Raw genomic sequence first — 17,454 nt, forward strand, 5'->3', positions numbered from 1 at the left:
TGTGGTAGTCAAGCACACTTTGAGGATTTGGATACAATTTAGAAAACACTTTGGTTTATTGAGATTCTCCCTTTCTAGTCCCATTTATTAAAATTATTTTTTAAGCCTTCTATGACTGATGTAGTCTTTAAACAATGGGAAAGATTGGGCATTACATGCTTCCGGGATCTGTTTGTGGGAGGAAGTCTTTCTTCATTTGAAAAATTGTCAACTAAATAAAGTTTACTAAAACCCCACTTTTTTCGGTACTTACAAATTAGAGATTTTCTGTAATTTCAATTATATACATTTCCTAATAGACCTGATAAGAACATATTAGATGAAAATCTTAATATGTTACTATTCTATAATGGTTCAATATCCAATATTTATGATATGTTGCTGGGAATGAGAAATGATTCTTTATACAAGTGTCACGTGACCAGCAACAATGAATATAGAATTGAATTGAGTCAGGATTTATAAAAACAATCGAACATTTATTAAACTCTACTCAATATTAAAAAAAAATCTTAACCGGAAGTAAACTGCTATGTGGCCATTTAACAAACCGCCACTCAGTACTAGTTCTTAAAGAGATAAATGCGAAAACAGTTCTTAAAGTGGTAAATTCGAACAGTTTGTAGAATGGTAAGTTTGAAAGTCCAAGAGATTTATACAGTCAATTAGGAGAGACTTTCCTGAAGTAAAGAATTCCTCAAAGACACGACGTCACTGCCGCTCCCAGCCAGATCCTGCCATATCCGTAGGATTCACGACGACGGAAATAAAACAGTTTGAAGGCACTGACATTTCCTCTGGATAACAGATTCTGCATAGCCTTTTCTGCCACTTTTAGCAGAGGCTATCTCATGCAGATCACTCTTTCTTGAACAAATTCAATAATGGTCGATCCTTTCAACTGTCGAACGACTCCTTCAGGGTCCTGTTTTCACTCTCCAATATTACTGAAAAGATACATCAACAAACCTGGCAGAAAGTGGTCAAACTGCCAGTCCAGCACTTTTGTACCTTACAATAGAACGTAAAACTCAATTTTAAATTGAAACTGTGTCATAAGGCAAATATGCAATGGAGTGGAGCCTCTAGCTAACGTTCTAACTGGAAAACCCAGGGGTCTCCTTTTATACCCATGGTGAACATGTCATCACGTGACCTCACGTCGGCAGGAAAATTATATCAGGTGATCTCCAAAAGACCATTACATCATCCTCATAAGACAGTCACAAGATATCCATGAGGTATGTAACACAAGATTAAAAATCTTTGGGAACAAGATTTACAGATCTCAATTTCTGAAGAAATTTGGAATAGAAACATAGATACATAGAAAATAGGTGCAGGAGTAGGCCATTCGGCCCTTCGAGCCTGCACCGCCATTCAGTATGATCATGGCTGTATCTCTTCCTAGAGATGCTGCCTGGCCTGCTGCATTCACCAGCAACTTTGATGTGTGTTGCTTGAATTTCCAGCATCTGCAGAATTCTTCGTGTTTACAATGTATAGTGTTATCAATTAACGAGGGTACAATGTATAATGTTATCAGCTCGCAGTGTCTCTCTCTGCAAGTCGCAGAGAAGTGGTAATGAGCCTGTGTTAGCTAACCGCTGAAGACAGAAGAGTTTACTTCAGTTCAAAAATTCCGATTCAGTCCCAATTATTCTTTCAGCCAGAGGTTACATAGGTTCGAAATGATTTGTTTATGTATCCTCAATTCCTCTGGAGGGTCCAGGGGAAATATTTATGTAAACGATACAGAAACTGGTGTTACCTGTGCGTATTGTGGCGGCGCAAAAGTTGCTGGAGAATTTACAAGTGGGAAAAAGTGGACTGATATTTGGAAAACTGACTTTTTAAAGCAAAATTTAGGAAGCAAACCAGATATGGACAATGTGCAAAAGCTCTGGTGAGAAAATCCTTCATTACCCGTTACAGGCCTGCTACATAGGTTGTGTGAGAGTGCAGATGAACTCGATCGAACCTAGAGGAGATCGAAGTTCCTATCGACAGTGATTTGCTAGCTGGTAAAATGAATACCTCTATATTTAAAATTCACTGTGCACATGTTGCCACTGGGTAAAAAATGCACAGTACAACATTGATGTGCACACTGGACATTACAAATTAGAGGGGACATTGGTGGGAAGGTAGGGAGACCTCCACTGTCCCTGATCCCCTCACCTACAAGATGTGCATTCTGCCGCAGCTTTTAACCCTGCACTTTAAGGAGTTGGAGCTGGAAATCGATAGATTCCAGATCATCCAGGAGGTGGAGGGGGTGATAGATATGACATAAAGAGAGGTGAGTTACACCCAAGATGCGGGGCACAGGTGTTACGATATAGATTTCGACTTCGACACTGACCAGCAGCAATAGATGTGAATTTGAGTTGGGTTGTTATGAATAAACAACGTTATTTATTAACCTCAACTCAAAACAAACAAAAGTAAACATGGAAACATAGAAAATAGGTGCAGGAGTAGGCCATTCAGCCCTTCGAGCCTGCACTGCCATTTATTATGATCATGGCTGATCATCCAACTCAGAACCCTGCACCAGCCTTCCCTCCATACCCCCGATCCCTTTAGCCACAAGGGCCATATCTAACTCCCTCTTAAATATAGCCAATGAACTGGCCTCAACTTTTTCCTGTGGCAGAGAATTCCACAGATTCACCACTCTCTGTGTGAAGAAGTTTTTCCTAATCTTGGTCCTAAAAGGCTTCCCCTTTATCCTCAAACTGTGACCCCTCGTTCTGGACTTCCCCAACATCGGGAACAATCTTCCTGCATCTAGCCTGTCCAATCCCTTTAGGATTTTATACGTTTCAACCAGATCCCCCCTCAATCTTCTAAATTCCAACGAATACAAGCCTAGTTCATCCAGTCTTTCTTCATATGAAAGTCCTGCCATCCCAGGAATCAATCTGGTGAACCTTCTTTGTACTCCCTCTATGGCAAGGATGTGTTTCCTCAGATTAGGGGACCAAAACTGCACACAATACTCCAGGTGCGGTCTCACCAAGGCCTTGTACAACTGCAGTAGTACCTCCCTGCTCCTGTACTCGAATCCTCTTGCTATAAATGAGATTTTTAAATTGTTTAATACTTCATCGCTATGTGCTCATCATTCCCTCCTACAATTCAAAGTGGTTCATAGGGCTTATATGACCAAGGATAAGTTATCTCGTTTTTATATGGATATATCTTCCTACTGTGATAGGTGTAACAATGGAGAAGCCTCACTTGTTCATATGTTTTGGACATGCCCAAGTCTTGGAAAATATTGGAAGGAAGCATTCCAAACTTTTACTGTACTCCTTAAAGTAAAATTTAAGCCTAATCCTTTGACTGCCCTATTTGGTATTGTTGGAAGGAAAGATATCATTTTGAAGACATCTGATCTGCATATTCTGGCTTTTATTTCTCTTATGGCTAGAAGGATGCTTTTGTTGAAATGGAAGGATGCTGTTCCGCGTAATCATGCTCAGTGGTTATGGGATGTTATGGCATGCATAAATTTAGAAAAGATACATTGATCAATTTCTGAATCTAACCAAGATTTTCAAAAATTGTGGGGGCTGTTATTAAATTATTTTCATAATCTTTGACTTCTTGTTAAAATATAGAAGTTGGTTAATAGTATATCTTATTATCTGATAAGTTTTTTTTCTCTTTTTTTTCCCAAACAGCTTCAACTTTGGTAGTGAGTCTAGAACCTTTTTTTTTTGAATAAATTCTTTATATTCTAATATACAACTTAACCTAATCCATATGAATATAGAGTAAGGAGTTTGTTAATGTGATTCAATATACTGTATCTGGTATTATTATATTTTTTGTTTTGTTTTATAATATGTATTCTCTTGAACTCCGTATTCTTCTATATAGAAATCAATAAAAAATATTGGAAAAGAAAAGAACTGTCGAGGAACAGAATCACTGGCAGGGTCCAGCCGGCCTGAGTTGACTCTCTACTGTACACTAGATGCGTTATAAATTCACTAAGTACTGAAGACAGATTTTAAAATAGAACTGACTTATTTCTCTCAGATCCAGAACATTAAGCTCCAGTCCCATTAAAGGTGGATGTGCAGAAGAAACTCCTCCCATGCCTACTGACGAGGGTGCAGAACTGCGTGTGGTGAGCAGCAGCAATAATTGCAGAGTTCAGCATCGACAGTCACTCTCAAAATTGCATTCAGCAACAGGGATGGACAAATATACAGCATGCAGCTTATTGAAACTTTCTCCCCAGTGTGAACCAGGTCATGTGTTACAAGGTTAGATGACTGAGTGAATCCCTTGCCACATTCACAGTAGGTAACAGCCAGTGTGAACTCAATGATGCACATTTGGTTGATCTGGCTGAGAGAATCTCTTTCCAATGTCTGGGCAGGTGAATGTCTGGCAGGTCTACGCAGTGTGAACTCGCTGGTGTCTCTGTAGGTGAGATGACTGAGTGAATCCCTTTCCACATTCACAGCAGGTGAACGGCCTCTCCCCAGTGTGACCTGACTGGTGTGCCAGTAGTTGGGATGACCGAGTGAATCCCTTCCCACATTCTGAGCAGGTGAACGGCCTCTCTCCAGTGTGAACTGACTGGTGTGCCAGTAGTTCGGATGACCGAGTGAATCCCTTCCCACATTCTGAGCAGATGTATGGCTTTTCCCCAGTGTGAACTCGTTGGTGTCTCTGTAGGTTGGATGACTGAGTGAATGTCTTCTCACAGACTGAGCAGGTGAACGGTCTCTCCCCCGTGTGTACTAACCGGTGTGTCAGTAGGTGAGATGACGAAGTGAATCCCATCCCACAGTCTGAGCATTTAAACGGCCTCTCCCCAGTGTGAACTCGCTGGTGTATCTGTAGGGTGGATGATCGAGTGAATCCCTTCCCACATTCTGAGCAGGTGAAATCCCTCTCTGCAGTGTGAACTGACTGGTGTCTCAGTAGGGTGGATGACCGAGTGAATCCCTTCCCACAGACTGAGCAGCTGAACGGCCTTTCCCCAGTGTGAACTGACTGGTGTTCCTTCAGTCGAGATGAATGAGTGAATCCCTTCCCGCAGTCTAAGCAGGTAAACGGCCTCTCCCCAGTGTGAACTGTCTTATGTGCTTGTAGGTTAGGTAACTGAGTGAATCCCTTCCCACACAACGAACAGATGAACGGCCTCTCCCCAGTGTGAAGTCTCTGATGTGCCTTTAGCTGAAACGACCAAGTGAATCCTTTCCCACAGTCTGAGCAGGTGAACGGTCTCTCTCCATTGTGAACTCGTTGATGTTCCTTCAGTCGAGATGAATGAGTGAATCCCTTCCCACAGTCTGAGCAGCAAAAATCCCTCTCCGCAGTGTGAACTGACTGGTGTCTCAGTAGCTGAGATGATTTAATGAATCCCTTCCCACAGTCTGAGCAGGTGAACGGCCTCTCTCCAGTGTGAATTCTCTGATGTACCTTCAGTTTAGATGAGCAAGTGAATCCCTTCCCGCAGTCCGAGCAGGTGAACGGCCGCTCCCCGGTGTGAACTCGCTGGTGAGTCATTAGGTCAGATGACCAAGTGAGTCCTTCCCCACAAATTCAGCAGTTGACCAGCATCCGCCCAGTGTGAACTGACTAGTGTGTCTACAGGTGGGAAGACTGACTGAATCCCTTCTCACACACAGAACAGGTGAATGGCCCTGTCCAGTGTGAACTTGCTGATGTACCTTCAGTTCAGATGACCAAGTGAATGCATTCCCACTGTCTGAGCAGGTGAACAACACTGTGTAAAATGACGGGCGTGCCAGTCAGTCAGATGATCAGGAAAGATGATTGAGTGAATCCCTTGCTCAACTTCTTAAATATCCAGACAGAGGCATCAAAACTGGCGTGTTGTATTTAGATTCCCGTAGACAAATTTCTTGTCATTTTTAACCTGTAAAAAGATTTACAAGATCCATCAATGAGTGGACAACATTTCAGATTGAGTTGTCAAGGTGTGATCTGACATCACACTGTTACAGTGAGAGAGAAATCATCTTGTAACTGGGCACAGTTCTGGTATCTGGAATGATCTCTCTGATGCTCTTCCTGTCTCTATAAGAATGGGGCATTTCTGCCATCTCCAATCTGTGACCTGACTCAGTTTGACTCTCTCCATTGGTATTATTCCCTGTTCCTGCTGAGCTGCACGGGTTCCTGGCCCCACAGTAACTGAAACACTCTCACACAAATAGCCGGCAGTGCATTCCACTCACCCACCACTCTCTGTGTAAAAACCTTACCCCTGACATCCCCTCGGTATCTATCTCCAAGCACCTTAAAACTATGCCTCCTCATGTTAGCCATCTCAGCCCTGGGAATAAAACTCTGGCTATCCACACGATCAATGCATCTCATCATCTTATACACCTAAAAAAGGCTCTAAAAATAAACAAGGAAATTATACATTGCTTTGAGGATTTGTTAGAAGTATACAAAATTATGAGGGTATAGATAGGGTAAATGCAAGCAGCTTTTTCCACTGAGGTCGGGTGGGACAACACCAGAGGTCACCGGTAAGTGGGGAAGGTGAAAATTCAACCAGAACATTTGGAAAAGCTCTTAACTGAAATGGTCGTGAGAGTGTGAAATGAGATGCCAGCACAAGTGGTGAATATGAGCTCGGTTTCACCATTTAAAAGAAGTTTGGCTGGGAGCCTGGATGGTAGGGGTATGAGGGCGATGGTTCTGATGCAGGTCGTTGCATTAGACAGCTTAAATGTTTTTTCACCAGTGACTAGATGGGCCAAAATAGCCTGTTTCTGTACTGAACTTCTCCATGTTTCTATGACAGAGAAGCTGGCCAAACTTGCTTGGAACAGAAAACTGGTAGGAGTGACGACGGAGCAGCAATGGCTGGAGTTTCTGGGAGCAATTCGGGAGCTGACTGATAGATACATCCCAAAGAAGTGGAAGCATTTGAAAGGCAGGAGGACACAACGGTGGCTGAAATAAGAAACCAAAGCCAACATAAAAGCCAAAGAGAGAGCAAACAAAAGAGCAAAAACTACTGGGAAGCTTTTAGAAACCAACCTGAGCTCATCTGACCAACTAAAAAGTCAGATGAGCTCAGGGCGTGGAATGATGGCGTTGTTATCATTAATGAGTCTTGGTAGCACCCAACAGTCTGAGGCACTTAGAGGAACAAAATATCCGGGGCCTCAATATCTCTTGAAAACCAAGGTTCCCTGCACCAGTTACCTTTCAACCTTTATTTTGACAGGCTTGTACAAACTCTACACCCTCAAAACTTCACTTCCGAAGGCCCCTCACTTTCCAAGTACTCCTTTGCCAGAAAACAGCCTGTTCTAAACCACACTCGTCAGATCCTTTCTGATACCATCAAAATTGACCTTTCTCCAACTTAGAATCTCAACCCATGATCCAGACCTCTTTTTTTCCATATTTACTTTGAATCTCATGGCATTATGATCACTAGGTACAAAGTGTTCCCATACACTAGTTTCTGTCACCAGCCCTGGATCATTTCCTAACAGCTTACTGCACACTTCTACATCAGGAATTCTACGTACTGATTAAGGGCACATTTGACAAACTCTACCCCATCGAGTCCTTTTACAGTATGGGAGTCCCAGTCAATATATGGAAACTTAAAATCACTTACTACATCAACCTTTGTTTCTTGGCGTAGTCTGCGATCTCTCTACAAATTTGTTCTGCTCAATCCCTCAGATTGTTGGGTGCAACAAAGTCCCAGTAATGGCTACAATATCATAATTCCCTGTCCCGAGCTTATCTGGGTTTCCTACAATGCTTCTTGCATTATGATATACAGAGCTCAGGACAGTCGTCACACCATGCTCAACATTTTGATTGCGGACTTTGTCTGAGGTCTGAATAACATCTGTCCGGTGTCAAAACAACCTCTGTGGGACAGCTTCTTCCACCAGTACATCAGACTGATTAATTCAATGCTGAGAGAACTGTATTTCAAAGTTATATTGACTGTCCTGTTGTACATACAATTTATTGTAAATGACTATAAATTGCACATTGCACATTTAGATGGAGATGTAACAAAGATTTCTACACCTCATGTATATGCAGGATATAAGTAATAAAGCCAATGCAATTCAATTCAATTCACCCTCTCCACTATCTGTTCTGACATTCTGGCTCCCATCCACCTGTAACTTTAGTTTAACCTCCTCCCTCCCCCCACTAGCACCAGCAAGCCTTACCCCTAGGATATTAGTCCCCTTCTAGTTCTGTTCCCCTAACAAACAAATCCTGTATCACCCCTTTCACATTCCACTGCCAGTTAATTTCCTCCAACACTTTTTAAAGTGGTTCACTTGTTGTTCTGTGAGGGCATCAGGGACACTGGAGGTCTCCCCACCTTCCCACAAATGTCCTCCCTAATTTGTAATATAACCATATAAAAATTACAGCACGGAAACAGGCCATCTCAGCCCTTCTAGTCCGTGCTGAACTCTTACTCTCACCTAGTCCCACCGACCTGCACTCAGCCCATAATCCTCCATTCCTTTCCTGTCCATATATCTATCCAATTTAACTTTGAATGACAACATTGAACTTGCCTCAACCACTTCTGCTGGAAGCTCGTTCCACACAGCCACCACTCTCTGAGTAAAGAAGTTCCCCCTCGTGTTACCCCTAAACTTTTGCCATTTAATTCTCGTCTCATGTCCTCTTGTTTGAATCTCCCCTACTCTCAATGGTGAAAGCCTATCCACGTCAATTCTATCTATCCCCCTCATAATTTCAAATACCTCTATCAAATCCCACCTCAACCTTCTACGCTCCAAAGAATAAAGACCTAACTTGTTCAACCTTTCGCTGTAACTTAGGAGATGAAACCGGGTAACATTCTGGTAAATTTTCTCTGTACTCTCTCTATTTTGTTGACATCTTTCCTATAATTCGGTGACCAGAACTGTGCACAATACTCCAAATTTGTCCTTACCAATGCCTTGTACAATTTCAACATTACATCCCAACTCCTATACTCAATGCTCTGATTTATAAGGGCCAGCATACCAAAAGCTTTCTTCACCACCCTATCCAAAATGAGATTCCACCTTCAGGGAACTATGCACCATTATTCCTAGATCCCTCTGTTCTACAACATTCTTCAATGCCCTACCATGTACCATGTATGTCCTATTTTGATTAATCCTACCAAAATGTAGCACCTTACATTTATCAGCATTAAACTCCATCTGCCATCTTTCAGCCCACTCTTCTAATTGGCCTAAATCTCTCTGCAAGCTTTGAAAACCTACTTCATTATCCACAACTCCACCTATCTTAGTATCACCTGCATACTTACGAATCCAATTTACCACCCCATCACCCAGATCATTAATGTATATGACAAACAACATTGGACCCAGTACAGATCCCTGAGGCACACCGCTAGACACCGTCCTCCAATCTGACACACAGTTATCCACCACTACTCTCTGGTGTCGCCCATCCAGTTACTGCTGAATCCATTTTACTACTTCAATATTAATGCCTAATGATTGAACCTTCCTAACTAACTTTCCGTGTGGAACCTTGTCAAAGGCCTTACTGAAGTCCATATAGACAACATCCACCGCTTTAGCCTCGTCAACTTTCCTGGTAACCTCATGAAAAAATTCAATAAGGTTTGTCAAACATGACCTTCCACGCACAAATCCATGTTGCCTGTTCCTAATCAGACCCTGTCTATCCAGATAATTATATATACCATCTCTAAGAATACTTTCCATTAATTTACCCACCACTGACGTCAAACTCACAGGCCGATAATTGCTAGGTTTACTCTTTACTCCATATGCTACCGATGAAGAGCTGATGCAATTGGAAGAGGAAAGGATAACAATCAAAACCGAACGCAGTAGCAAACGGACCAAAAGTGAAGTCATCCAGGAACTGAATGTGAAGCAACTGCATGAGATGATAGAAAAATGCGCGAGGCTAAGCAGTCAAGCATACTGTTGTTTTTCAAGCCTTCCACATCAGCTACAGCAGACGACCAACCTCGAACTTTGACATCGAGGCAGGCAGACATAGAAGAAGATGACCTGCCTGTCCTGATGGAAACAGACGACAATGAGATGACACCCCAGTGTCCCACCTCCCCAACCCCCGGGCCGCAGACCGATACATTGCTGTGGAGAATGCAGCGGTAGCCAGGACGCACCCAACACATCTTTAAGACAAAGCCAAAATAAACAAGCTAATTAATTAGGTGCCACCCAGCACATAATTAATTAGCTTGTTTATTTTGGCTTTTTTCTTAAAGATATGCTGGGTGCATCCCAGCCACCACTGCACCACTGTATGCTTCGCAGATCGGTATCAGTTCCCTGCCCAGAGGGTGGGTGCCACTGCACCACCACAACATCCAACGACTCAGCCTAACACAGCATCATCAGTGTGCTCGGCACTGTCTTCCCGATTCCCGTAAGTGATACTACACTGTAGATATGTTATTTCTACTTCATATAGGCTGTGTATTTTTATGTGTTATTTGGTATGATTTGGCAGCTTCATAGCTTATAGGTTACTGGAGAGAGTGTTTCTGCCGAGAGCGCTTGCGTGAGATTTTCGCTACGGAGAACAGTGCGGCAATGATTGTAGAAAAGTATTTCTACTTTATATAGGCTGTGTATTTATCATATCATTCCTGCTTTTACTATATGTTACTGTTATTTTAGGTTTATGTGTTATTTGGTATGATTTGGTAGGTTAGATTTTGGGTCTGCGAACGCTCAAAATTTTTCCCATATAAATAATGGTAATTGCATCTTCAGTTTACAACATTCTGGCTTACAAACCGTTTCATAGGAACGCTCTACCTTCGGATGGCAGGGGAAACCTGTATCCCTTGAAAACCATGGCTCTCTCAAACATTTAACCTTTCCTTTCAACCTAACAGGAACATAAAGATTCTGTACTCTCAAAACTTCACCTTTAAATGACCTCCATTTCTCTATTACATCCTTCCCATAAAACAAATTGTCCCAATCCACTCCTTCTAAATCCTTTCACATCTCCTCAAAGTTAGCCTCAAAAATCTCAACCCAGGGTCCAGTCCTATCCTTCTCCATAATTATATTGAAACTAATGGTATTGTGATCACTGGACCAGAAGTGCCCCTCAACACATACCTGACCTATCTCATTCCCTCACAGGAGATCCAACACTGCCCCTTCTCTAGTTGGTACCTCTATGTATTGCTTCAAAAAACCATCTTGCATACATTTTACAAACTCCAAACGATCCAGTCCTTTTACAGAATGGGTTTCAAAGTCAATGTGTGGAAAATCAAAATCTCCCACACTCACAACCTTGTGCTTACTACAAATATCTGCTATTTCCTTACAAATTTGCTCCTCCAATTCTTGCTCCCCATTAGGTGTTCTATAATACACCGCTATAAGCGTTACGACACCTTTCCCATTCCTCAATTCCAGCCAAATAGCCTCCCTAGACGAGTCCTCTAATCTATCCTGCCAAAGCACCACTGTTATATTTTCTCTGACAAGCAATGCAACACCTCCCCCTCTTGCCCCTCCTATTCTATCACACCTGAAGCAACGAAATCCTGGAATATTTAGCTGCCAATCACACCCCTCCTGCAACCACGTTTCACTAACATCATATTTCCATGTATCAATCCATGCTCTAAGCTCATCCACCTTTCTTACAATGCTCCTAGCATTAAAATAGATGCATTTAAGAAACTGTCCACCCCTTACTCTCCGTTTATCCCTAATGGAGCAAACAACTTTGTTATCTTTTTCTTCCTTCTCCCCTACATCATCAGTCTGAGTGCTCCCCTTCTCTGTCACCTGCCTATCCTCCCTCACACACTGTCTACTAGCTTTCTCTATTTGTGAAATAACCTCCTGTCTCCTAGTCTCATCAATTTGATTCCCACCCCACAACCATTCTAGTTTAAAGTCTCCCCTGTAGCCCTCGCAAATCTCCCTGCCAGGATATTGATCCCCCTAGGATTCAAGTGCAACCCGTCCTTTTTGTACAGGTCACACCTGTGCCAAAAGAGGTCCCAATGATCCAAAAACTTGAATCCCTGTCCCATGCTCCAATCCCTCAGCCACGCATTTATCGTCCACCTCATTCCATTCCTACTCTCACTGTCATGTGGCACAGGCAGTAATCCCGAGATTACTACCTTTGCGGTCCTTTTTCTCAACTCCCTTCCTAGCTCCCTACATTCTCCATTCAGGACCAGTGTGCCCATAAATCTTGCGTTGTGCATTTCTCTTTGCATGGTGACAACTACATGTGCACGCTGAATTTTATATATAGTGGTATTCATAGTAATAGTCATGGTCATAGTCATACTTTATTGATCCTGGGGGAAATTGGTTTTCGTTACAGTTGCACCATAAATAATTAAATAGTAATAAAACCATAAATAATTAAATAGTAATATGTAAATTATGCCAGGAAATAAGTCCAGGACCAGCCTATTGGCTCAGGGCGTCTGACCCTCCAAGGGAGGAGTTGTAAAGTTTGATGGCCACAGGCAGGAATGACTTCCTATGACGCTCTGTGTTGCATCTCGGTGGAATGAGTCTCTGCCTGAATGTACTACTGTGCCCAACCAGTACAATATGTAGTGGATGGGAGGCATTGTCCAAGATATCAACAGCTGGCAAATCACTGTCAATAAGAACTCCTCTGGGTTTGATCGAGCTCATCTGCACTCTCACACTCTCACGCAGGCCTGTAACGGGTTATGAAGGATTTTCTCGCCAGAGCTTTTGCACATTGTCCATAGGTGACTTGCTTGCTAAATGATGCTTTAAAAAGTCAGGTTTCCAACTATCACTCCACTTCTTCCCACTTGCAAATTCTCCAGCAACTTTTGCGTCGCTATAATACACACAGGTGACACCAGTTTCTGTATTGTACACAAATATTTCCCCTAAACCCTCCCCCGGGTGACTGACGGTGGTGAACTCAGTGATGGCAATGCCAATGAATATGAAGGGCAGTAGTCTGTCTCATTGGAGTCTGGCACATTTGTGATGTGAAAGCTATTTGTTGCCCAGGGCAAAGGTGTTTGATATCATTACGTACCCAGAGAGAATGGGTTCTCACTGGTAGAAAGGTCCAGAACAAGAGGAGGTAGAACAAGCAACACACACACACTGCTGAACCTCACATCACAGCGCTAAGTAGTATTGCATTCATATTGTACTGTCTCAGTACTTTTATATTTGTGTGCTGTGGCACTTACTTTTCATTCGCAGCTATTTTGTAAATAACATTATTCTTTGTATTTTTGGTCAGATGCTAACTGCATTTCATTGGCTTTGTATCTGTACTTGGCACAATGACAATAAAGTTGAATCTCATCTAATCTAAATCTAAAATGCTGGAGGAACTCAGCAGGCCAGGCAGCATCTATGCAAAGGGTACTAATGCTGAGTTCCTCCAGCATTTTGTGTGCGTTGCTTAGATTTCCAGCATCTGCAGATTTTCTCTTGTTTGTGACTGGAGGTGGAACAAAGGTGATTTTCTCAACAGCTGATGTTAAAGATTTTGTTCCCTTTCTCCGAGTTCCCAATCCTTGCATTTAGACAGCTGGAGCTCAGCTCTGTCTGAGAGATCCATCAGTTCCCATTCCCTCATCAGCCGGAAGCTTCCCGGGGCCCGTGTACGGATCGTGGAGCTGAGAGAGAGGGAAGAGAGCAGGACTGTCCCGCGATTGCGGGCCACGGTGTCCGGAGCTCACAGCAATTGTCCCGAAGTCGGTGTTAAAAACCCTCTGAAATCGGTTCTTACCTGCAGTTGGTATCGGCAGGCCTCCTGTCTATTTTGCGCATGCGTGATATCCGTGACGTCAGCAAACCTGACGCCTGCGCATTTGATCGGTGATTCGGCGACGACGAAATTTTTGAACGCAGCACTTTATGGGTAATCAAGATGTCATTAGAGGTTCCAGTTCTATGTCCATACTTCTGCTCCAATATTTTATGATCTTATGGTCTATTCCACTGTTCAACCTGCCAAAGTGCAACCCATATTTCTGGGTATGTGACCCACTCAAATGAGAATTTAGCCTTTTCTATTTTTCTGAGCTTCTCATAAATGTGTACAGTTTAGTTAGAAATTAGTTTAGCTCCAGAATTTCCACACAATTATGAGTTTATTACACTTTTTATTTTTGCACTACTTATATAATTTAATTACTTAATATGTATATTATTGCAATTCATAGTTGTTAAAATCTATTGTTATGAATTAGGTTCGACTGCTGCTGCAGAGACAATGACTGTCATGACATGTGCTGGTGCTATTAAACCTGATTCTGATATTGGTATGGGAGACCCACCACCGGTCACCTGATCCCAGTTACCGCAGGTCGTAATGCGAGATTGAAGCCTTTTCCATTTATTTGCATTCCTTGGAAATAACAACAGTTAAGTTTCCTTCCGAGCAGCTCAGTCTGTCTAATATTTCCACACAATTAAAATGGGGAATTTGTTTACTCTTATCACGTACTGAGCTACAGTGAAAATCTTGCCTGACGTACCATCCACACAGATCAATATATTACTACAGTACATTGAGCTAATATATGACAAAACAATAACTGTAACAAAGCATTATGGCTGCAGAGAAAGTGCAGTGCAGATAGACATGTGGTGCAGGGTCACGTTGATTTACATTCTGAGGTCGAGTCCATTTTATCGTACTGGAGACCATTCAAGTGGCTTGGAACCATAGACAGGAAGTTGTCCTCGAGCCTGGTGGTACGCGCATTCAGGCTTTTGTCTCTCTTCCCCGTTGGGGGAGCGGGTTTGCAGTGAGAATGTCCAGGTTGTGAAGATCTTTGAGTACATGGCCTGCTTTTCCGACGCAGGGGAAGTGTAGGAAGAGTCCATAGACGGGAGGCTTGTTTCTCTGATGTTCTCTGTTCCCCAAAGTTCTCTGCAGTTCCTTGCAGCCATGGGCAGAGCAGTAGCCCTACGAAGGCGTGAAGTATCGACAAGAAGCTGAGATCTCGGCCCTCACCTTGCCTTGTGTAGCTGGATGCTGGACTTCCTGCGAGATCGCCGGCAGGTCGTAAGAGTGGGCTCCCTCACCTCTGTCTCTCTGACCCTCAGCACACGTACCCCACTGGGTGGTCTCCCTGGCCCCCTTCTTTACTCTCTGTATTCCCATGACTGTGTCGCCACCCACAGCTCCAATCTGCCTATTAACTTCGTTGACGACACTACATTGATTGGTCTAAACTCAAATAATAATGAGGCAGCCTACAGAGAAGAAATCATCACCCCAACACAGTGGTGTCAAGAAAGCAACCTCTCCCTCATTGTGACAAAAACAAAGGAGCTGGTTGTAGACTACAGGAGGAATGGAGACAGGGACCAAATTTAACATTTCCAAGTCTGTTATTGACACAAAATGCACATTTTAATGTTGATCATGACACAATGTATTTTATACAATGTTAATGACAGAAAAACATATTTATAGATTGTTACTGTCAGAGAATCGTATAATTTATGTTCCGTGTCTTATCTGAATGTACGTGCCTATGATGCTGCTACAAGTCAATGTTTCTCTGTACCTGTACCTTCCTGTACTTGTACACTTGGGAATAAATTCAACAGGACCTGAGAGAATTCAGTGAGATTTGATTCGTGATGATCATCTTGGCAACTCGGTACTTCGAATGTTAAGATTGGCAAAGGGGATATGAGAGGATCATGGTGATTGGCAAAGGGGATATGAGAGGATCATGGGACAGGGGATCCTCTCGTATCCCTTTTGCCTATCACCTGTCCAGCTCTTGGCTCCATCCCTCCCCCTCCTGTCTTCTCCTATCATTTTGGATCTCCCCCTCCCCCTCCAACTTTCAAATCCCTTACTCATTCTTCCTTCAGTTAGTCCTGACGAAGGGTCTCGGCCTGAAACGTCGACTACACCTCTTCCTAGAGATGCTGCCTGGCCTGCTGCGTTCACCAGCAACTTTTATGTGTGTTGCTTGAATTTCCAGCATCTGCAGAATTCCTGTTGTTTGTGAGAGAAAGAATGTGTGTATAAAAATAAATAAAGGGGCTTCCCTTCCTCCACTATCAACTCTGCTCTCTCCCATTTCACGTACATCTGCTCCCACTCCATCCTCCCGCCACCCGACTAGGAATAGGGTTCCCCTGGTCCTCACCTACCACCCCACCAGCCTCCGGGTCCAACATATTATTCTCCGTAACTTCTGCCACCTCCAATGGGATCCCACCACTAAGCACATCTTTCCCTCCCCATCTCTCTCTGCTTTCCGCAGGGATCGCTCCCTACGCGACTCCCTTGTCCATTCGTCTCCCCCCTCCCTCCCCACTGATCTCCCTCCTGGCACTTATCCTTGTAAGCGGAACAAGTGTTACACATGCCCTTACACTTCCTCCCTTACCACCATTCAGGGCCCCAGACAGTCCTTCCAGGTGAGGCGACACTTCACCTGTGAGTGGGCTGGGGTGATATACTGCGTCCGGTGCTCCCGATGTGGCCTTCTATAGATTGGCGAGACCCGACGCAGACTGGGAGACCACTTTGCTGAACACCTACGCTCTGTCTGCCAGAGAAAGCAGGATCTCCCAGAGGCCACACATTTCAATTCCACATCCCATTCCCATTCTGACATGTGTATCCATGGCCTCCTCTACTGTAAAGATGAAGCCACACTCAGGTTGGAGGAACAACACCTTATATTCCGTCTGGGTAGCCTCCAACCTGATGACATGAACATCAACTTCTCTAACTTCCGCTAATGCCCCACCTCCCCCTCGTACCCCATCCGTTATTTATTTTTATACACATTCTTTCTCTCACTCTCCTTTTTCTCCCTCTGTCCCTCTGACTATACCTCTTGCCCATCCTCTGGGTTTCCCCCTCGCTTGTCTTTCTCCCCGGACCTCCTGTCCCATGATCCTCTCATATCCCTTTTGCCTATCACCTGTCCAGCTCTTGGATTCATCCCTCCCCCTCCTGTCTTCTCCTATCATTTTGGATCTCCCTCTCCCCCTCCAACTTTCAAATCTCTTACTCACTCTTCCTTCAGTTAGTCCTGATGAAGGGTCTCGGCCTGAAACGTCGACTGCACCTCTTCCTAGAGATGCTGCCTGGCCTGCTGCGATCACCAGCAACTTTGATGTGTGTTGCTTGAATTTCCAGCATCTGCAGAATTCCTGTTGGTTACAAACTTGCTCTGCCTGCCTTGTGGTCACGTGATCACGTTTGCCCCCCCCTCCCATTTAACCGCGCGGGCCTCATCAGCGCGTCTGTTTCCGAGGCCCCGCCCTCCGGATGACGCAACATTCACTTCGCGCATGCTCACCCCCTCTCCGGGTGCGGGCTGTTTTCCTTTCCGCTCAGTGCGGAAGCCAATTGTCTGCAGGATCGGGAATGGACCCTCGCCTGTTG

General features: G+C 43.7%; 1 protein-coding gene across 1 annotated transcript in view; it reads right to left on the reverse strand.

Moving 5' to 3' along the window:
- The window catches only part of LOC140197113 (uncharacterized), a 72,446-nt gene extending 58,580 nt beyond the window's left edge, over positions 1-13,866 (reverse strand). Inside the window, 2 exon segments of the mRNA XM_072257028.1 lie at positions 4,421-5,911; positions 13,813-13,866. Of these exon segments, the coding sequence (XP_072113129.1) occupies positions 4,421-5,538 (1,118 nt within the window). The 5' untranslated portion in view covers positions 5,539-5,911; positions 13,813-13,866.
- Positions 13,867-17,454: the final 3,588 nt, after the last annotated feature.

The sequence above is a fragment of the Mobula birostris genome, chromosome 4 (genome assembly GCF_030028105.1).
Source record: "Mobula birostris isolate sMobBir1 chromosome 4, sMobBir1.hap1, whole genome shotgun sequence".
NCBI classification, from domain to species: Eukaryota; Metazoa; Chordata; class Chondrichthyes; order Myliobatiformes; family Myliobatidae; genus Mobula; species Mobula birostris.